Raw genomic sequence first — 24,578 nt, forward strand, 5'->3', positions numbered from 1 at the left:
TGCATAAACATATACAATTTTACGACCCAAACTTTACGCAGATATGATTTCTCCCACCGGTAGCTGTACATCTTGTCAAATGTAGAAAGAGCTTTCTGAATTCCGTTATGGTCCCACACACTAGATTTGCGTTTGTTAGAAGACATTGAGAATGAAAGAGAGAAGAGAGAGAAAGGTTTCTCAAGTCACTCCTAGATTTGACAAGCTGTAATCAAATGCATGTTACGCTTTCAACAAACTTCCAGTTTGTAAACAAAGTGCATTTTGAACTCTGGTAGCCTTTCTGTTCGTAGGTCGTTATCAGAGTTGACATTAATATATGTTTAACGTCTTCAATTTGAACTCAATCATTCACCTCCATAATTGTTCGATTTCTGGAAATGAAAAATTAAATTAAGTTCTATTGATTTGTTATATGGTATATTTCGCTGTGAATAGATCAACTAGTGATACTACACAATCGGAATAAATATCTGAACAGTCCCCGTCTTCTCTTCCAATTTTTTCTGCCAACAGTAGTTTCTGAAAGAATTTCTTCTTAATTTTTTCAGTTTCGTTCCATGTTGTTTCCAAAGATGGCCTGAAAATTCAATAGAAAAATTTAATGTAATGATTAAGAACATTTTTGTCTAATTTCCACTAGTTATTTCATTTCTACGACCGGTTTCGGGTTTTATCCTATTACAATAATAAATAAATAATAAAAAGTTTAATTCAAGAATTTTTACAAATAAATTTCTCAAATACACAGTAATACAACATATAGATAATAATACAGCATATAGATAGGTATATAATAAAAATAGGTATTTAATAAAGTAAAACTGATTTGTGAATTAAAAAGTGCAGATCACTGAAGCAGTCATTTCGCTGCTCGTGCGTGATATTCAAAATACTAAAAATAAAATTTGTCACAATAGTGTGTTTGGCATCATAGTTGGTAAGTGAAAGTATATTTTCATATTCGGTATATTGTCACAATCATGTGTTTGGGTAATATTCGGTATATTGTCACTTTCGGTTTGATTCATTTCAATAAGTTTTAAAAAATTTAAGCTCATTTTTCAATATCTATAATTTAAGCTCACTTTTATGATAATGAAAGTTTAAAATATTTTTCAGGTCTTCTGGTATCAACGTCCATGATCCGGGTGCGACATAATATGTGTTCCCCAATTGTTTTTTCGCTTCGAGGAAAATACAGTGCATCATGTCTTCTCGTATTGTGAGTATGCTTAGTATTTTTTCCTTTTTTTAAAAATACTAGAATTTTTCGACAGGAAAGTTGACGAGCATCCATTATTTGAGTTTCATTATATATACCTTCAGAAAAATATCTGATATTTTTTTCAAAAATTATTTTCAAAATCCTTTTTTGTAATACGTTGATTTTGTCTATGAATAAATATAGTTTTAAAAACTAAAAAACACGCTTTTAAAGAACATCGAACTGAAAAGTTAAAAATAGTTTTTTCTTAAATAAGCTTAAAACAATATCGAATGTAAAATAATAGTATTATTGTGGAAAAAGCGACGGGCACTTGATATACAAAAAATATGGCACAAAGCGCCCACGTTTTATTCACAATAATACTAGTATTTTTCGTTCCCTATTGTTTTAAGCTTATTTTAAAAAATCATTTTTAATTTTTTAGTTCGATGTTCTTTGGAAGCGTGTTTTTTAGTTTTTCAAACTATATTTATTATTCATTTTTTAGTTTTGTATGCTATAAAAGCGTGTTTGTCCTTTTTACACTATATTTATTTAATATAAACATTGTCAGTTTAGTGAAATTAGTAGTAGTAGTAATTAATTAAATTTCCTTATATACTGCAGAGCATTCACCTGATTTCTCCATTCTATTTCGTTAGGGTTTTGTATTGAACAGAATTCTGCCTGAATCATTATTACTTATGACAGCTGTTGTTATTTTGTATTGAGAGAAGTAATTTTGAATATTTTCTGAAAGTTCATCTGAGTAATTATTTGTACTATATTTACATGCATTGTGGTATCTGATATTTCGGTATGATTTACTTATAAGTGTTTTATGACTTCTATCTGATATCATCTTTTCTATTAGAGAAACTGATATTTAGTTGTTTACCGCAATTTGTTTAATTATTTTCAGTTCATCCTCTAAATTATTTTCAGGTGAAGGAAAGCTATGTGTATCATTGACCTGAAGGTAGATAATTTATGTGAGATCAGACTGAAAGAGAATTATACAGTTTGTGAAGGTGTTTCTCTGGTAGATATTAAAAACCATTATTAACTCTTGAAATAGTCAAATCTAAGAATTATTAATGGTTTTCAATTCAATATCGGAAAAACACCTTCACTGACTGAACAGTTTCCTTTGACTCTTTCAGTCTAATTTCACATAAATTATCCGCCTTCAGGTCAATGATACACAGAGCTTTCGCAATCTCATTACCTGAAAATAATTTCAAGGATGAACTGAAGATAATTGAACAAATTGCGGTTAACAATTAGGTAACAGTTTTTCTAATAGAAAAGATAATATCCGATAAAAGTTATAAAACACTTATAAGTTAATTATACTCAAATATCAGAAAATACAATACATGTAAATACAGGCTGATTCACGGTGGATGGCACATTAGACGTTTCTGGTGAACCAGACAACGGATCACTTTGAAAATTTAATGGAGGGCATATTCGGACATTCTCTAGCCAACTAAAATATTTTCAACAATGCGGTGTTGCCGCTTCTATTAGAAAGCAGTAGCAACTTCGATTTTTCAAAAGGAACACTCTGTATATAATATTATTTTTGGAATCTCCAACAATTGCTCGACAACTTTTCTTGATATTTTCCTATACCTATCTGTTACCGTTTTCGAAATAAAAATTAATTTCAATTTTTTTCTTCGAAAATCATGACTTCTAAAAATGCCGATATCTTTTAGTTAAGAAGTACTATGATATCGAAATTTGGTTTGGAGTTAGGTGATACTTGGACACTTCCCACACGTCAGCCTAATATCCGTTACTTCAATACAGGGTGGTAAAAAAATACAGTTTTTTCGTTTGCTTGAAAAAGTTGCTGACATTTGATTATTTTAAATGGAACACCCTGTATATTATTGAAAATTCGGAAAGCTGCTGAAATTTGCTTTCTTTCTATGTATATCATACCCATACCTAACTAGTCAAGTTTCGGACTTATGAACATTTATTTGTGAAAATGTCCCTTCAGAATGGTATTTCCATTCGGTATTTGGTAAACAGGCCATGATTACTATTTGACAGTAGCGTTGTGACATTCTCCTAATAATATCGACATTTTCGTCACTTCAGAAGTTGCAAATACCTTCAAAACGATGGAACAAAACTATTCAAACGAAGTTCTTATGAATTTGTTTATTATTTTTGGACAGTGTGACAAAATTATCAGCAGAACATGTAGAAAGTTCAATGAAATGTATCCGAATCTACCGCCAATGAACCTCAAGAAATTTATACGAATTCAGAACAATTTCAATGCATTTGGATAAGTAATGATAATTTGAGCAGAATTCTGTTCAGGTATACGAGTAATAATAATAATAAGGTTTATTCGCAGTAAACAACATATAAATACATTAAAAAAAAGCATTTGAAAATACAGTTACTCAATAAATTAGGATAAGTGGTGAATACACACGAAAAAAACACAGAAGTAGCTGCAAAAGCTACTTGTATATGTGTATATGAAGGGAGTAACAAAATAAATTTAATATAAGAGTACAATTAACATAATCGATAAAAAAATGTAATATCTAACATTTTCATATCGTTGTATCAAAACAACTACGATACTATTGATCACATTCTAATTCTAAAGTTTTTTCCCGAATCAGTTAGGTATATTCAAGTCACAATCCGGTTGATTTTACATTTTTGGGGTAACGTCGTTCAATACTGGATAATACGACATATAGACACAGATACTTGTAATTGGTTGTAATAGGTGTAATTCATTTTTTTTTCTCTCTATAGTCTTTGCTTGAAAATTGTATTGACAATTGGTCTACTACTGACTATCAACTTTTTTGTTTTCTTTTAATAACTTATCAACAGATATATTCTTTAGCTCATTTGGTAACAAACTATATATTCTTGAAGCAAGGTAATTTACACTTTGTTGACCTATACATTTTTCACTTCTGGGAAAGAAAATTGCATCAGCTCTTCTGGTATTGTAAGAATTTTCATGAGGGGTGAGTTGAATTTTATTATCTTTAACATAAAGTAAAATTTTGTTAACAAATACAGTGTTTCTATCTTCTCATGGAAATACCCCCGTATAGTCCGTAATATTCGAGGTAGAACGATGAACGATAATTGAAGTAGATTCTTTTTTGGTTTTTACATCAAAACATGAACGAAATTGTTTAAGAGAAACTCGACTTTTGTTCTCACATAAATAATTTATTTTTTATTTTGTTGTCAGGAAAGTTATTCCTTCTTAATAAGAGAGAAAATGGTAATTTTGTAAGAGGAATGGAAACATGTAATCAGTGAGGTTTTAGGATGGTCAATGTTAGTTCATATTCTCATTTTCCCATCACTGCAAAAATTATTCTTGTGAAATCACATAATACTACGTTGGCCTTTTTGTAACCAACGTAAAATAATGTGATATCACAGGAATTTCTGTGAACGTCATATTACCAAATGAATTCTGTGAAAACTCCTTGTGAACATACATATTGAGTCATGTGATTTTACAATATAAATACTGTAATTTTCACAATATATTTTGTAATTTTCGACAATAAATGCAGGGAATCACATGGCTTATTATGAATGTATTACAGTATTTATAATGTATATTCAAAGCCTCTATGTTTCTTTTAGTTTTACCTTTTCCACATAGATAATTTACAGTTTTCCATAAAGCTTTAGATGTGTTTTGATTTTTTCAATTTGTTTAGAAAAATGATCTTTTTTTCCTTGTTTAGTTAATTTTTTGATCTTGGTTTTGTAATTTTTATACCTTTCTTTCAATTCTTCATTTTGCGGATATTTTAGAGATAATTTGTAAAGTTCATTTTTTTCGTTAATTGAATTCAGCAAAGATGAAGTCATCCATTTTTTTATAAACCTGATTTTAGTTTTTATTTTAACTTTTTTTGTATGAAATTCTGTGTAATTTTTCATTTTCTCAATATATTTAGCAGAAATATTATCTACACTATTCTCTTGATGAAGTTCATTCCACGTTTGTTTGAAGGTGATTGACAATGTTTCGTGATGAATTTCACTAGTTCGGACTTCCATTGTCTATAAAATGATTTGAAATCCCTGAAACAAGTAAAAAAGAATAATTAAAAAAGAATAGTTGAAAATAACAATTATATTAAGCAACAATAAACCTGAAATGAAATGATAGTAAAATAACCTACAAGTAAAAATATAATAATTGAATAAATAAAAATTAAAGGAATGCAAAAAAAAGAAAATAATAAAATTAAAAAAGTGTAGAGATTCCAAGTCACGTTAGTTCACGACGTTTCGATTGTTGGTATCTACAATCGTCTTCGGGTGATGACTGGACTGATTCCTCCGAGAGATGACTATTTTATAGGTCGTTGAAATACTTTCACTTTCTCTACTTTCCATTTTCCGCTTCACTGATTCCGTGAGAGATGACCGATTTGGCGGGAGTTGGTCATTTCTCGTTTGATGATGGGTTTCCATATGTTTCGTATATCTACGCTGGCCTGGCTGAATACGTTGTTGGACAACATACATGTTGTCCAACAACGTATTCAGCCAGGCCAGCGTAGATATACGAAACATATGGAAACCCATCATCAAACGAGAAATGACCAACTCCCGCCAAATCGGTCATCTCTCACGGAATCAGTGAAGCGGAAAATGGAAAGTAGAGAAAGTGAAAGTATTTCAACGACCTATAAAATAGATCTCTCGGAGGAATCAGTCCAGTCATCACCCGAAGACGATTGTAGATACCAACAATCGAAACGTCGTGAACTAACGTGACTTGGAATCTCTACACTTTTTTATTTTTATTATTTTCTTTTTTTTGCATTCCTTTAATTTTTATTTATTCAATTATTATATTTTTACTTGTAGGTTATTTTACTATCATTTCATTTCAGGTTTATTGTTGCTTAATATAATTGTTATTTTCAACTATTCTTTTTTAATTATTCTTTTTTACTTGTTTCAGGGATTTCAAATCATTTTATAGACAATGGAAGTCCGAACTAGTGAAATTCAAGTTCATTCCAGGTTTCATTTCGCAAAGAATTCCTCAATTTGTCGTGATTAAGAATAATTTGAAGTCATTCTGTTTCACATTTGACTTGTTTGCTTTCTTGTGGAAAATAAGTCCTATTGGATTATGATCTGTAATGTTATATCTGGAGATGAAATATTTCATTTGCATTTCCCTGCAGTTTGTGTTTTTATTAACAAAAAAATGATCTAAACAGCTTCGTGTATACTCATTTATATATGAAACAAATCCAAAGTAACTGAGGATATTCTTATACTCCTCTATATAATCAGAATCTCCAATCAAATTTATATTTATGTCTCCTATAATTATATTAATTTCTGTTTTTTGGAAATTTCTCAGATATTCCAGAAAATGTTGGTTAAAAACTTTCGGATCAATGCTCGGTGAACGATAAATGGCAGTAGTATTAACTTTTTTTTTAAGTGGAAATCAGAATTTTTAGTGCATCAACTTCACCAATCAGTAGTTAACATGTTGTCACTTTTAGTGACTTCTTCATAAAGATAATTGTCCCATCATTTTTGTTGAGTGATCCATGACTGTACACCAATTGATAACCTTGAATTCTGTATAAGTTGGGATCAGAGAGCTGGTGTGTTTCTGTAAGTATTATTACATCTGTATCGACTAAAAGTTTATCAAGAAAGACTAAGAAGGAATGTATATTTTTTGCAACACTGCGTATATGTATAATTTTCAACTCACCGGGGTCAACGATGTCCCTGAAGCAATCAAGGTCTCCTATTATATTGGCAGAAATGGGTTCGTTTTCATATTCTCTAATGTATGTATCCATCTTTTCTTTTTGATTTACAATTTATTATTTAATTATGAATTGGAAGTTTATTTAATTTACTTTATTTTTTATTTTTTCTGGTATTTACGAGATTATATTTGAGATTTCTCTTCTTTCTTTTCATTTCAGATTTTTCAACGGACGTGTCTTCCTCACTCTCAATTCCATCTTCAATCGAAGAACCTTCCTCTTTCTCGTCTTCCAATTTTTATTTATTTTGTAGTTCTTCAATAGAGTATGGTTTTCCGTTCACGATAAGTTCAAAGCCTCTTATTTTTGCATCTAGGTGCTGCGATTGAGCGGTTTTTTGATGATATTTCAAAACCTCCATTGTCTCTCTATCTGCTGCCGATAAATCATCTGCAATTGAAATATTCTTTTCCCCCAGTTGTTTGAGTTTCTCCTTGTTGCTGAATAAAGATTTTTTTCTGAAGGGCTGAAATAACTTCAACAAGTATAGGAGATCTGGATCCTTTTCCCAGTCTATATATGTCGTTTATATGCTCTTCATTTACTTTTAGACTCTAGATTTCTGTTCAGAGTATCAATAACTTTGTTGATAATATTTTCATTTTCCTCTTTCTCAATACCAAAAACAACAATATTATTTCGTTTCATTTTTTTTTCCATCTCAACACATTTTTGTTTCAATATTTCGATTTCGAAATTAGTCTCATTCAATTTTTGTATCAATTTACAAGTTGTTCTTTGAAACTCGTCTTTGATCTAATTGGTTTGGTCCTGATTCGCCTTCAGTAGTAAATTATATAACTGGAGATGCTTTGCCGATAAATTTGTGGAATCGTTCATAGTTGCAGCTATAATTATTTGGTTTATAAATCATAAAGTGAAGTTTCTCAAAATTCTCGCTATCTGTTACAATTTGGCAACAATACGATTCACTTGGTGTCAAGGTCAATTTGTTGGGTGGAGTTCTCACAATTGGGAGGTGATTCAACATTTGGTGACGGAACTTCAACTTACTGACAATATCAGCAGCCGTATTTTCACTTGGTGCACTTTTCCAGATTCATCTCGCGCTCAATTTCACAATTTTTCGACCTCGGTTACTTTGGCAATAAAGTTCAGCAATATTTCGTATTTTCTATTCTCTTTCCCGAAACAGTGAAAAATGTAATTTGAAGGCATCATGAATATTTGAAATGACGGAAACTATAGAAAATAGTGAAAACTAAACGAAAAATCCGAGCAGGGGGCGGTATACTGTCTGTCTGTCTGATTTTAATCAGACAATCTGCCACCTTCATATTTTGTTATAGTGGTGACAACTGGAAATAAAAAAATATGTCAGAAATGAAATAAAAAAACCGGCCGTCGGGGGCGGTACAGATCCAGCAATATTTTTATTAGAGACTCTGCCACCTTCATATTTTGGTATAGTGTTAAGAAATAGAAATCAAGATCTATGTTAGAGGTGAAATCAAAAAACCGGCCGTCGGGGGCGGTACAGATCCAGTAATATTTTTTTTAGAGACTCTGCCACCTTCATGTTTTGGTATAGTGTTAAGAAATGGAAATAAAGATATATGGCCGAGGTGAAATCAAAAAACCGGCCGTCGGGGGCGGTACAGGTCCAGCAATATTTTTATTAGAGACTCTGTCACCTTCATATTTTGGTATAGAGTTGAGAAATGGAAATGAAGAAATATGTCAGGTGTGAAATGAAAAAACCGGCCGTCGGGGGCGGTACAGATCCAGCAATATTTTTATTAGAGACTCTGTCACCTTCATATTGTGGTATAGTGCTAAGAAATGGAAATAAAGATATATGGCCAAGGTGAAATCAAAAAATCGGCCGTCGGGGGTGGTACAGATCCAGCAATATTTTAATTAGAGAATCTGCCACCTTCATATTTTGTTATAGTGCTAAGAAATGGAAATGAAGAAATATGTCAGTTGTGAAATCAAAAAACCGGCCGTCGGGGGCGGTACAGATCCAGCAATATTTTTATTAGAGACTCTGCCACCTTCATATTTTGGTATAGTGTTGAGAAATGGAAATGAAGAAATATGTCAGATATGAAATCAAAAAACCGGCTGTCGAGGGCGGTACAGATCCAGCAATATTTTTATTAGAGACCCTGCCACCTTCATATTTTGGTATAGTGTTAAGAAATGGAAATGAAGAAATATGTCAGGTGTGAAATCAAAAAACCGGCCATCGGAGGCGGTACAGATCCAGCAATATTTTTATTAGAGAGCCTTCCACTTTCATATTTTGGAATGGTGTTAAGGAATGGAAATAAAAATATATGGCCATGGTGAAATAAGAAAACCGGCCGTCGGGGGCGGTACAGATCCAGCAATATTTTTATTAGAGACTCTGCCACCTTCATATTTTGGTATAGTGCTAAGAAATGGAAATGAAGAAATATGTCAGGTGTGAAATCAAAAAACCGGCCGTCGGGGGCGGTACAGATCCAGCAATATTTTTATTAGAGACTTTGATTTATGATATATTTGCATTTTTTAGGATATGATTTATGTTTTGTTTTTTTTTTGAGATTTTAATAAGTAATATATTTCAGTTTGCATTGCCATTCATTGTTTATAATTTTGTATTTATTTCGCATGTGCCGGTTTTAATTTCCTATCTGCCATTTCTCTTTATACTTAATCAATAAACTACAACAAAATATGAAAGTGATTTAGGCTCTAATAAAAGTATTGCTGGATCTGTACCACCGCCGACGAACGGTTTTTTGATTTCACCTCGGTCATATTTCTTTATGTGCAGCTGTGACTACTATACCAAAATATGGAGGTGGCAGGATCTCTAATAAAAATATTGCTGGACCTGTACCGCCCCCGACGGCCGGTTTTTTGATTTCACCTCGGCCATATATCTTTATTTCCATTTCTTAACACCATACCAAAATATGAAGGTGGCAGGTTCTCTAATAAAAATATTGCTGGATCTGTACCGCCCCCGACGGCCGGTTTTTTGATTTCACACCTGACATATTTCTTCATTTCCATTTCTTAACACTATACCAAAATATGAAGGTGGCAGAGTCTCTAATAAAAATATTGCTGGACCTGTACCGCCCCCGACGGCCGGTTTTTTTATTTCACCTCGGCCATATATCTTTATTTCCATTTCTTAACACCATACCAAAATATGAAGGTGGCAGGTTCTCTAATAAAAATATTGCTGGATCTGTACCGCCCCCGACGGCCGGTTTTTTGATTTCACACCTGACATATTTCTTCATTTCCATTTCTTAACTCTATACCAGAATATGAAGGTGGCAGAGTCTCTAATAAAAATATTGCTGGGTCTGTACCACCCCCGACGGCCGGTTTTTTTATTTCACCTCGGCCATATATCTTCATTTTCATTTCTTTACACCATTCCAAAATATGAAAGTGGAAGGCTCTCTAATAAAAATATTGCTGGATCTGTACCGCCCCCGAAGGCCGGTTTTTTATTTTAACACCTGACATATTTCTTCATTTCCATTTCTTAGCACTATACCAAAATATGAAGGTGGCAGAGTCTCTAATAAAAATATTGCTGGATCTGTACCGCCCCTGACGACCGGTTTTTTGATTTCACACCTGACATATTTCTTCATTTCCATTTCTTAACACTATACCAAAATATGAAGGTGGCAGAGTCTCTAATAAAAATATTGCTGGATCTGTACCGCCCCCGACGACCGGTTTTTTTATTTCACCTTGGCCATATATCTTTATTTCCATTTCTTAACACCATTCCAAAATATGAAGGTGGCAGGTTCTCTAATAAAAATATTGCTGGATCTGTACCGCCCCCGACGGCCGGTTTTTTGATTTCACATCTGACATATTCCTTCATTTCCATTTCTTAACTCTATACCAAAATATGAAGGTGGCAGAGTCTCTAATAAAAATATTGCTGGATCTGTACCGCCCCCGACGGCCGGTTTTTTGATTTCACACCTGACATATTTCTTCATTTCCATTTCTTAGTACTATACCAGAATATGAAAGTGGCAGAGTCTCTAATAAAAATATTGCTGGATCTGTACCGCCCCCGACGGCCGGTTTTTTATTTTAACACCAGACATATTTCTTCATTTCCATTTCTTAGCACTATACCAAAATATGAAGGTGGCAGAGTCTCTAATAAAAATATTGCTGGATCTGTACCGCCCCCGACGGCCGGTTTTTTGATTTCACACCTGACATATTTCTTCATTTCCATTTCTTAGCACTATACCAAAATATGAAAGTGGCAGAGTCTCTAATAAAAATATTGCTGGATCTGTATCGCCCCCGACGGCCGGTTTTTTGGTTTCACACCTGACATATTTCTTCATTTCCATTTCTTAACACTATACCAAAATATGAAAGTGGCAGAGTCTCTAATAAAAATATTGCTGGATCTGTACCGCCCCGACGGCCGGTTTTTTGATTTCACACCTGACATATTTCTTCATTTCCATTTCTTAGTACTATACCAAAATATGAAAATGGCAGAGTCTCTAATAAAAATATTGCTGGGTCTGTACCGCCCCCGACGGCCGGTTTTTTCATTTCACCTCTGACTTATTTCTTTATTTCCATTTCTTAACACTATACCAAAATATGAAGGAGGCAGAATTTCTAATAAAGATATTGCTCGATCTGTACCGCCCCCGACGGCCGGTTTTTTGATTTCACACCTGACATATTTCTTCATTTCCATTTCTTAGCACTATACCAAAATATGAAAGTGGCAGAGTTTCTAATAAAAATATTGCTGGATCTGTACCGCCCCCGACGGCTGGTTTTTTGGTTTCACACCTGACATATTTCTTCATTTCCATTTCTTAACACTATACCAAAATATGAAGGTGGCAGGGTCTCTAATAAAAATATTACTGGATCTGTACCGCCCCTGACGGCCGGTTTTTTGATTTCACCTCTGACATATTTCTTTATTTCCATTTCTTATTACTATACCAAAATATGAAAGTGGCAGAGTTTCTAATAAAAATATTGCTGGATCTGTACCGCCCCAGACGGCCGGTTTTTTGATTTCACACCTGACATATTTCTACATTTCCATTTCTTAACACTATACCAAAATATGAAGGTGGCAGGGTCTCTAATAAAAATATTGCTGGATCTGTACCGCCCCTGACGGCCGGTTTTTTGATTTCACACCTGACATATTTCTTCATTTCCATTTCTTAGCACTTTACCAAAATATGAAGGTGGCAGAGTCTCTAATAAAAATATTGTTGGATCTGTACCTCCTCCGACGGCCGGTTTTTTAATTTCACACCTGACATATTTCTTCATTTCCATTTCTCAACACTATACCAAAATATGAAGGTGGCAGAGTCTCTGATAAAAATATTGCTGGATCTGTACCGCCCCCGACGGCCGGTTTTTTGATTTCACCTCTGACATATTTCTTTATTTCCATTTCTTAACACTTTACCAAAATATGAAGGTGGCAGAATCTCTAATAAAGATTTTGCTGGATCTGTACCGCCCCCGACGGTCGGTTTTTTTATTTCACCTCTGACTTATTTCTTTATTTCCATTTCTTAACACTATACCAAAATATGAAGGAGGCAGAATCTCTAATAAAGATATTGCTCGATCTGTACCGCCCCCGACGGTCGGTTTTTTGATTTCACTGCTGACATATTTTTTCATTTCCAGTTGTCACCACTATAACGAAATATGAAAGTGGCAGAGACTCTAATAAAAATATTGGTAAATTTGTACCGCCTCCGACGACCGGTTTTTTGATTTCGTCATTGCTATATTTCTTCGTTTCCTTTTGTTAACACTATAACAAAATATGAAGGTGGCAGGGTGTCTGATTAAAATGTTGACAGAAGTATACCGCCCCCTGCTCGGATTTTTCGTTCAGTTTTCACTATTTTCTATAGTTTCCGTCATTTCAAATATTCATGATGCCTTCAAAATACATTTTTCACTGTTTCGGGAAAGATAATAGAAAATACGAAATATTGCTGAACTTTATTGCCAAAGTAACTGAGGTATTTTTCGACTGTATTTGGGAGTAAACATCACAACCATTTCATACAGTGCGGCCATTGCCACTGTACATAGAATACATAGAGTACATAGAGTACATAGAATAGAATGTGGTGAATGTTCTGCAGTATATTATACGGAAATTTTGACACAAGGGTCCATGAACCCGTCTGTTTGGATAAAAAATCTACAGTGTATGAACATCTACAAGAATCAAAACATAAAATAAGTAAAGATAATATCAAAATCCTACATACATATAATAATAAAATAATTTTTATTCTATTTGATTGTTGTGACTGATGGTGGTTGGTATTTCAAATTAAACGCTATAAAAATATAAAATGAGATACACCCTTGGATTCTGAATGTATCGCTTTATCAATATCTGTAATAAAAAATACTGGTCCGTATTAAAAAAAAAGTTAATGGTGGCCATGTTGACACGAAACGTTTTATCGACCGACGTTTTATCGACGTTTTATTATTACATCATTATAGTACACTTCGAACACAATAACGTTTTCATTTTTAATTTTTTGATATTCTCCGAAATAACAATTCCATTCGAATAAAACGAAAAACTGCATTTTTGGTTTTTCCCGTATAACTTGAGAAAGGCGAGAGTCCCCGTAAATTTTTTTCGACCATTGCATTGTTCCCGATGACAGTTACCTTTTCTCCTATTTAATCGTCTTCGTATCTGTTACGGTTTAGAATGTAGCAATTTTACCACATATACTCGTATGTGGTACCTATGTATTTATGAAATATATTTGTTACTGTTTTAATTTTCTGTTTTTCTGATGAAAATCCATTGATAAATACGAAGTTGACCAGGCAACACTGGCCATGTCAGTATGAACCGATTTCGTGCTTCGCAATATAAAACTCATCTAAGGAAGCAAGACAATGGGGAATGTTCCTCAATTTGTTCAAACTTGCAAATGCAAGTTTGATCAAAATAAAGTTGAGTTTAATTAATGAGTTTTTCAAATTCACTTCACTTAAAAAGGAAAATTATCTTTATAAATCAAGAATAAATATAAATTATAGTTCAATACTACCTCCACAACCCAAAAAAACAACAGTTGTTCTGTTATTTATTTATATATAGAGGAAGATTACGTTAGGTACACAAAATGTCATATGTCACAGAATGTCTCGGAACATAAGTAAACTGAACAGCACGCCTCTGAAATATGTCATCTTTGTTTGTCTCATACAGGTAACAGATTCATTGTCCTTTATTAGCTATACCAATTAGCCAAATGGTGAAATAGAAATGAATCCCTTTAAATGTTGAATGCATTATTTCATTCCTTTTTTTTGAGTATTTAAATAATTTTCAAAGAAAAAAGTTGTAATGATAAGTTTAAAAATGCGTTGTTTTAGAGCTCTTTTATGAAAACTACTTGATTTTCGTCAGGAGGAACACTCCCCAGCCACTCCTCAGCCACTTAAATGTAAAATATAATTTTCTACTATAACTTTTTCAAATAACTTCTTGGATACTTACGTGAAAACAAAATGTACTATTTTCTCAAGAAGAGTTTCTTCGTCTTTGATGTTCATGGGAATTTCGGATATTTCGCATATCGATCTGAGAAGGCATTGTTTGCCATCCAACCCAAAGCTGAAATATGAAATTTCAAATTTGATTTTCAGATATTTTTTGAAGATAATCTTGCAAGAATAAAATGGTTGTGAGATGAAAAACTGATGATTCATTGAAAAAATAAGGAATAGTTGAAAGCTACACGTCGATTACAAAGCGTAATAGTGATTGAATGAATGCATTGAACCTGTTCCACCGTTTGAAATGAATAATAAATCTATGCTCCCATATTACGTTAATTGTTTACATTATGAAACAAGATTTTTGGTTGAATACCAGAGCCAAAACTCAAGACATTGATGATTCAACATCGGACAGTGCCGTTTCAATCCGCCATAGGTCGTCGCGTCGCGCCGACGAGATTCGTTCTCTGTGTTTCACAGTCCAGCAATGCATTCATGATTCAGCCCAGCACCACTAATGAGACTAATGGCAGGTTTAAACAGCACTGTTTCCTGTTGAATCATGAATGCATTGTGTCTGTCTTTTTGCTATGGTTTTCAACTAGTTGCCTTGTAGTGAAAGCTGCACTGAAAGACAGTGGCCAAATTTCATCGGAGGTTGATATCGAAGTTTGGCTTTGCAACTTACTGCCTTGAAGAGCCTCGTTTATCTTTGGTGTTTGAGGATAAAGTTTCCTGTCGATCACATAGATGATGCCTCCGTAAAGGGAGATGTTATCGATCTCACTTCCTCAGGCTTGTTCTTTGAGGACAGCTGAGCAAAGCAATGTATGTGCGGTTCAGCCTAGCATCACCTATGGAGGGTTGATTCTGGTGAATCATGAATGCATTATGTTTTCAACTAGTTGCCTTGCAATGAAAGAGAGAGAACGAATCTCATAGGAGGTAGTTGTCGAAACTTGGCTTATAGCAGGTGAGCCTACGATGCAAAATGAGGATTTACTCGAGCGTCATTGAGACATATTAGATTGCAAAGCTCAAATGATAAGAAGAAAAAAATGTTATATAATATAGTTCTTTTCACCAGTGGGGGAAGCGGCTATAGATGTTTCAATATGTAAAAAAATACTGTTACATGGAAATACTCGAGCGCATCAGATATTGATAGCATCAATGTCCTACGTATTTTTAATAATATTGGTATGTTAATCTGATCGTTCGCATGATGTGGGTGGTTGTACGTATGGCTTAAAAGTGAAAAGAAAAAAAAATTAAATAAGGGGGTGTTAAGTGCAACAAAAAAAGCTCCCATTCAATAATCTGATGATTTCGATCTGACGCAAACTCGCGGCCATTATTATGATGTGCAAAAAAATTCGCCATTTTGAAATACTCAAGTGCGTCTGATTGAGATATATATATATATAGTTCATCTTTATTCGCTTAATCTGACGGAAACAATTTTTTTTTATTTTTTTTTTAATTCATTGAACTTAATTAATTGAAAAGCTCAGGAAATAGCATGCAAATGAATAAGTGTATGTTTTTCAAGTAGAATACTTGTATTTATAGGAATTTTTTTTTTTTTAAATGCTCAAAAAAATTTAATTTTCCATAATCAATTGATTAATTAATGAAGAAAAGAGAAATGAAAAATATCTATGTTTTTTACCACTTTTATTTGTAACTAACGTTACTGCAGTTTCGTCCTATTAGGACATTTTCAAACTTATATATTGTATATAAGGACATTTTCAAACTTATATAGATAGATAGATAGATATAGATAGATAGATAGATATTTATTTAACTATGTAACTCATACATGATATGGTTTATAGCAAGTCAATCACAATTAATATATCATATTGAATGAATATATAATAACATTATCTGAAAGCCTTCAGGTATACAATATAAAATATATCACAATCACATAAATTGGGTAATACACGTCAAAATTGAATTTTTGTCTGAATAAACTAGTCTCTAGAATAAAAACAATGTTCGAGAAAATAATTTTTTACATTAATTTTGAACAATTTCTCGTTCATGGATCTAAATTCGCAGGGCAATTTATTATATAGTTTGAAATCTAATGAATTTTTCTCAGATTTGGACAACCTGTAACGTGGCAATACTAAATCATCAGCCGTAGCAGCCCGGGTAGTGTAATGATGCAGGCCAGAAACTTTTTGTATATTCTGCCTTTCTGAATGGATTTCTAGTAAATTTTGGTATATATACACACAACGGAGTGGTAGAATCCTCATTGTTTTGAACAGTGGGCTATACCTAGCCCCAGCTAATAATCTTATTGCGCGTTTTTGTAACCTGAATATTTTTGAGGAATCAACAGCATTACCCCACAGAATCGCACCAAAGCTGATCACAGAATGAAATAATCCAAAATAAACATTTTTTAACATGCTCGAATTGAGGCAGTACCTGAGCTGTCTAAGCAAAAATAAGAGACTGGATAGTCTCTTACTCAATATATATATTGTATAAGTTTGAAAATGTCCTTATATACTGTATGAGTTTGAAAATGTCCTTATAGGATGAAACTGCAGTAACGTCAGTTACAAATGAAAGTGGTAAAAAACATAGAGTTTAATTTCTCTTCACTTCAGATTTCCTACCACGTAGTAACGCTACATCCATCAATTAATTGATTAATTAATCATCATCTTCATTTTCATCATGAACGAGTCTCTGTGATCAGCTGTGATGACGTCATGGCAACAGAATTCAGAGTGGGGACGGAGTGAGAGAGTAATAGATAGAGAAAAAATGAATTAAGAATAGAGGAATAGAAACTCGGAGAGGGAAATATAGGTATCACACAGCTGTACGCATTGAACTTTATCGACTAATTTTTGTTATTTCGGCAGATTATATATTTTTCGTTATCCTTAAATTATTTCCTTTAAAATAGAAAAAAATTTGCAACGATCGAGAATGTCGAATTTACGTTATTTTTTCACAACTTTGCTGCCCTCCCTTTCTTTACGTCACTCTCAAATTGTCAGATTACTGAAATATATACTTTTTAGCAAGTAAATAACTCACCCTTCCTTAATCTAACGCACTCGAGAATTTCTGATGATCAATTTTTTTACTAATCTAATCCTTTATCCCTCACAGGCGACCTTATATATGGGGCTGATATTTGGTGGAGGTACTCAACCGGGTACAAGATAGCCCTCTGTATAATTATCTGCCACGCTTCAGTAAGTCCCGAAATCACCGCTTGGGCTCCCCTATTATTAGTCTAATCAACAAGTTCAAAAACATGAAAAATAGAGATAAAGGTCCTAAAAATATGAGTGACAGCTCATTCGATTCGGAATCACCTCTAGAAAACTGTTTTCGAAGGATTTTGGTGCAGGTAAAAAATTGCAGTTGTTATTAACAAAATACGATTGAAAAAAATGGTATTTAGTTTTTCGTTAATAACTCAAAAAATAATAATAATTAGGCAATTTTGAAAAAAATTCGTTAAAGAGGAGAAAATTTTCGATAAAAAAGTCTAGACTCCTGAAACTCTATCTCCATTATTTATAATTTCAATTTGACGTTGAAAATAGGGTTCCGCGCGGCTGTTACGGCATGCGCGCGCTGCCGCTAAAGAGAGTTTATCAAAAGAAATAATTTTTTTATGACATAAAATGTAATTTTGAATGTTTTAAAAAATCTAGTATCTTCTTAACACTTCAATGAATCGACTCCTGTAGAAAAAAAGTTTTATCACCATTTTTTTAAAAGTTATTGAATTGTTAACTAACCAATTTTTGCCAATCTCTGTTGGCATAAATAATGGGATGAAAGGTATAAATAATTGGCCTATACATGCAAAAATTGTTGTTAAACTGTGCTCTCAGGTGAGAAAATTACTTGATATGAGTTGACATTCTACTGCTTGTAGAATGTCAACTCATATGAACTTTATTCATTCATAGAACTAAATGAATGAATTTCATTTAAATATCAAATCTAAGTCGATTTTACTGCTTGTAAATTCGTGAATGAGAGTAGGATATAAAAAATAATTTTTGAACATATTTGCCATTTTCGTTGAATAATCAAGCTGTTTTAATACTTCTAGCAGCAGGAGTTTTTCTCATGTGTCCTGTATCACGTTATATCGATATTATTCTTGGTTAAAAAAGTATTTCGAACTTTGCAGCGAGACAAAATTTTTGGTTTGCGTTAATTATTCATCCAGATGCTTTAGGAGTAGATGTTCTTTCAAAATCAAGTGAACAAATTGGTCTATACGGTCAGTGAATTTCAATTGGTTCATCTTCTTTCCAAAGAAATACCAGTATTGGTTTTCTCCACTCAGTTGGGTACGTTTCATTTTGCGCTCAGTCATCATAAACCGATACGGTGTAGTCCGGTTTTTCTGAGGCTATTACTTTCATTATTTTTTCATGCATATAACTTGGACCCGGGACGGTGTTGTTTTTGAATTCGATTGATAAGGTTTTGACTTCTTCGGGTGTGAAACTATGGAAATCATAACTTCTGTTCAGGGTAAATGATACTTCTTCTTGAGTAGGAAAGATATAATCAGTCACTTTTTCCATATCGTCCAAGGTAAGAGGTTGGTCAGGTTGAAATCCTAGTATGCCTTTTATTATTACTTTGTACTTTCATGTGTACGTACAATCTTTTCCCAATAGTTTCGTATAGCTTCTCAATAGCTTCCCTCATACGTTCGTTTTCGGCTATTGATGCATTTCTTGTGTACCGTCTTCGCTACCAAAGACACTGGTTTCGAAGTTCTGCGATTCCGTTATTTCAAATATACCGGTGTTTTCTAGGCATAAACTCATGACAAATCTTGAGTTTCATGAAAAATTCTCCTGGAATGGTTGTACTCCAGTTTTCATTTGGTGCATTGATCATTTTTCCACAGAGTGATGAGAGGTCTGATGTTCTCTGTTGAAACAATACAAAATTGAAGCCATATTTCTGGTGTACGAAGTTTGTTTTTCCATCCTGGTTCCCAACTATAGGGTTTTTTGCTGCGATTCACTCTATCATTTTATGTCTTTTTGCATCACCAAGATTCATTTACAATTCTGGGGATTTGGCATTAAAATCGCTGATGACCTTTGTTGTAGTAGTACGTGTCATTCGTTTCCTCTAGGCTCTCCGTGTCGTTATAACATGTCGTTATTACCTGAATTTTTGTACAATTTGTTTCTGCATGTTTGCAAGTATGCTCATCGTCCAACCTATTTTCCCACACAGTATCGACGATATCTTTTTTGGAGACAGTTGCGTCCATGTTTTTGATGTGGACGGTCTTCTTAATGAAGAGGAGGACTGTCGTAGCGCCTTATCTATCTATCTATCTATATTTCTTCCTTTAGCCACCTCCTGTGCTTTTCCTTGGGATCGTCATTAGATATTTTTGGATCCACTCCTGTAGTATTAGTATGAAAAACATCCGAGATACACCAGCTACAAAGTTGTTCGATTCAATGATGTAATTTATTGTTAAATCAAAGAATTTGGTAGGGTAATGAGACGTAAGATTTCTCATTACTTCGACTTCAGTATATGTAATGGAATATCACACTGCATACTCACCTGTCAAGAAAATCGATAATGTACTCATAGAATTTATTTCTGCTTATATCAAAGACGGATGATTTCTCCCTATCTCTCGCTGATATTGTTATTGGTTGAAAGTTTGAGATATTGTAAGGCAATAAATAAGTTGCTTGTGTCACCAAACTGAAATTGATGGATCTTCTCGGTAAAACTAAAGGAAATGAGATTCCCACGCTGAACTGAAAATTAAAGCACGTATCATAAAATTGACTGCCGGATTTCTTCAAAATCAGATCAGAAAACTACAAAACTTTTTCAGCTGAAAAAAAAAATCGTTTTTTATGTAGCAGTGTACTTATCTAGTTCAACTGTTATATTTGGGATCTTATTTGAATAATATAAGTGTTAATGAATATTGCTGGAATTGTATCCCAACACCAAACCGTCATTTTGAACACATCGACACGTGTTTGAATCAACATGTGATCATCTTCAAGAAGATGATCATTGTGTATAATTGTGTTGATGAAAGATATATCACTTCTGTGCATTCAATTACCAAGAGTGAAATCATTCAATTCTTTACTTGGTCATTTATTGAAATGTTGAATTTTTTAATTCTTCAATCTATAGTTTTTCAAGAAGATCTCTCATTATTCATGGTATACTGAATTTTTCTCCGCATTTGATAATTCTCATATGTGGTTCTATGTCCGACCTTTGAGAAATATTTTTTATACTTTGTTCCCACTACATACTATTATTTCCGCCGCATCTTATGAAAAATCTCTCAAAAAATTGACGTAGTCAATTGACTATGACCGAAAGGGTTGAAATGTTTTACCAGCTGATTACAAAACGGCTTTTTACACGGTTTTTACCAATGGACGATGTGATTCAAGATAATTATTTGAAGTTTTCAGTAAATTGGTTGTAATATGATGATGTTATCTATACATTTACACATCGAAAACGGTGCATCATTCCTTTGGGATACAACAAAACAATTTACTACTTATAGGTCTACAGAATTTTTTTACGGATATCTTACCATACCCATTTTTGAGTTGGTTATCTTGAGCGTTTTATGAACATAAACTTGCCTTTTACATCATACAGTTTCTGAAATGATAGGAAAAGATACGTTAAAATCTGATTTTTCGTTAATCAACTGACGCCCCTCCACGAACGACCACCCTCATAAGAGAAAACGTGTGCGTTCTCACCGGATAGTATACCGGATAGCGATGTTATTCAGATTTTCTACAATGATTGGAATATTACGGTAAAAAAAATGAACGAAATTTTCATGTTAATATCATCCACTTTATTGTTTTTACAATGTTTGAGCACATTCATATCCGCAAATTCACCTATTTTTCAGATTTTCAGTGATTTTTAAGATACGTTAGGAAAGATTTTGCCATTTTTCGTTCTATGAAATACCTTTCAATTTGCCGAGTTCACAGAAAAGGGAATTAGTTTACTTTCATCTCCTTGAGGTCAACGAAAACGTACCTGGAGTATTTTGATCTCTGTATAGTATTTGACATTATTTTCATAACAATATAATCAGATATTCTCAAAGTCTAAAGTCAGTGAACTTTTTAATTTTTTTCTATATTTTCCTCGGTATTATAGTTGGAACATGACGGTATGTATGAAAATCAGATTCTTAAAAAATATCCAAAATATATTTGGGCGTCTAGAGATATTTGACTTCAAATAGAGAATTGATACTGAAAATTAATTCTTAGATTATAATATTTTTCCAAACGAAGTGAAAGATTTTCTCTACTCATGAAGAGTAAAATATAAGGAAACATTACTGAGCATCAACAAAAAATTTTTCATGCTTACCCACATGATCGCTTCAAAGACAAGGAAGATTTACTTACTTTAAACCTGTTCGAGTCTGCCAGTTTTGAAATATTTCAAATTAGAAAGTCAGCAAAAGTAAGTGAAATCAGTGAAGTCAGCATATTCCATTTTTTCTTCAATTGATGCGCTTCACCAGGAGAAGTCGTGGCGGACATATGAATGATGTTATATTCCACACATAATGGTATCAATAGGTCTTTCAGATGAATAAGGAATTTCGAAATCTAAGACATAATTTGTTTCATTCAAGTTTAAAAATAGGAAGCGCTTTGTAGTAACTGCAATTGCGATGATTAACGGAAAATATTATTTCATTCATAGTGATCAAGTTTGATCACCTGATCCTTCGGTGTCGATATTTTCCCAGATAAAGCGTTTGAACTACTTTATGACTATCGGACTTTCGAGCGTTGTTGTGGTAATGTTCAATGGGCTAGACTAAACAAATGAATATATTACATCCTGCCGATGATCATACGCTTGGGAAGGTTGAAAAACGCTGAGATGAGGTCAACCGGGTCAACGAAACCTATGGTTGACCATGAACCACCCAAAGAGGCGTTATGTGAGTGTTTGTTATTTTTTTTACTAACCAGTCGATATTGAGAGAGAGTTCACATATTATTTTGTCTGAGTCCACTTCCTATTTGCAAAGAGGTTATATATTGTCGGGTTGTTAGTGCGGGTTGTTTAGCTAGAGTTCATATTACAATTACATAAAAGGGCACAAATTTAAAGTCATACACCACTCTCCCTAAAGTAAGAGTGAAACTAAAAGTATTTTGTACTGAGTTGGTGCATTCGTAGTTGTTCAATAGGTTAAATTAATAGTTAATAGCATGGCCAAATTGGCGGCGAATTATTTGTTGTATTTTCTTTTCTTTCATAGAATTCAACATTTTTTTATATAAGATTTCATCCGTTTATTTTTAAATTTTGTCTATGGAGTCGGTGCTTCACTGATTATACTTTATATTTGAAACCTTGGACTTTCATTTTCTCTTGGACAGAGAAAAATACCATCCTCGTAGAGTGAGATGAAGTTAAGAGAACAAAAACAAATTAGAGACCTTTTGTCAATATATTGATAGAGGGAATAGTAAGTGAAAAGCATTTTTACTGAGATTAAAATTATGTTCTGGAACCACATAATGAGAGAGAATATAAGAAGCTATACCAAATGATCAGATTTCAAAAAAACCGGCCTTCGTGCGATCGCACGAACCCTACAGCCTTTTCGATGCCCAACATCCAAATTTTGATGTGGAGAAATCTGCATCTGGTGACAGCAGCTGGCAAATTTAATTTATATAAAACAAACACGGCAATATACAGAGGGTTACCAAGGATAGATAGACAGTTATGTATTATTTCACTAGTGACAGACCTTTTTAATTTTTGTACGTTATCACACTGTTGACAGAAAAGGATCTACCGTAGTTATTACAGCCCAATGAAAGATCCTATATATTTTCAATAGTAATGTGATAAGTATAAAGTGCTTTACTTATGATTTTTCTACTTTTGATTGTTCTGTGATAGCTGTTCGTTACATTTAATAATCGATAATAAAGGTTTGGTAGTATTTTTACATTCTTTGAATGATATTCAATTGAAACAAAATTGATATTTCTGTACCGTACCTAGACTAAAACTTTCAGAAAATAGCCAGACTGGTTCCTAAATTTACTTAGGTACTGAATCTGTAACTTATTTTTATATTACCTGTACTTGTGTAGATCTCGTGAAGAGAAGATACCGCTTTGACAAATGATGTCCATTTCTACCAGTAACAATGAAAAATATGTTCATCAAAACTAAAAACTTTTTATGAATCATTATAAATGACACTTGAACAAACGGTTCATCAATTTTTACTTCAGATTGGAATTGAAATAAGCGAAGAGCCGTTAGTGGAATTCACCTTACGTTATTCAAATGTTTCGGCTAACAATTAACATATACTTGTTAATCGATACATCTACAATTTGTAGAGCACGGTAGCTTATTTATATACAGTGTGATACTATTTCGCTAAGAAACCCTAGCGATACCTAATCTGTTTTGAGAAAATAACCAACAAAATGATGATTTTCAATGCAAAAACTTGCTGATACACTATTACGAAACTAATACTATCTGTATAATCGAAGGTAGGTAGGTAGGTACCAAAAACTACTTATCGCTGTATGTTTTCATTTATTTATCCAAACTAGAATTATCCATCTCACATGTGAACATTTTTGCGGACCTACGCAAGTATTGAAGAAAAACTTCCTAGAAAAATATCTGTGTGGAAGATGCGATTCACACTGAACTCAAATCACGGTGAACTATATCTATTCGGAAAAAAATCCCGACAAGTTCAATTTACAACGACGCCGTTCTCCAAAAGGAGTTTTAAAAAAACTTAATTCGAAATATAGATATTGAGTTGAACCTCGAAACCAAGTGCATCCATATAAATTGTCACGTACTTCGGAAATAAGTCGCTTTCTGTCGAATCGGGGGGACTAATTTGGTCGGGCACT

The 24,578-nt window shown here is 33.2% G+C and overlaps 1 protein-coding gene across 1 annotated transcript; it reads right to left on the reverse strand.

Moving 5' to 3' along the window:
• Window positions 1–407: 407 nt before the first annotated feature.
• LOC111505869 (uncharacterized) lies at window positions 408–23,977 on the reverse strand. Its single transcript, XM_074183573.1, has 4 exons — window positions 23,773–23,977; window positions 20,203–20,405; window positions 14,597–14,713; window positions 408–580 (listed from the first exon to the last, which is right to left on the reverse strand). Exons 1-4 carry the CDS (start codon window positions 23,884–23,886, stop codon window positions 412–414), a joined length of 603 nt encoding a protein of 200 aa, XP_074039674.1. The 5' UTR covers window positions 23,887–23,977; the 3' UTR covers window positions 408–411.
• Window positions 23,978–24,578: the final 601 nt, after the last annotated feature.

This window comes from Leptinotarsa decemlineata, unplaced genomic scaffold (genome assembly GCF_025532065.1).
Source record: "Leptinotarsa decemlineata unplaced genomic scaffold, Ldec_3_MD MMD2_tig00026340_RagTag_RagTag, whole genome shotgun sequence".
In the NCBI taxonomy this organism is placed as follows: domain Eukaryota; kingdom Metazoa; phylum Arthropoda; class Insecta; order Coleoptera; family Chrysomelidae; genus Leptinotarsa; species Leptinotarsa decemlineata.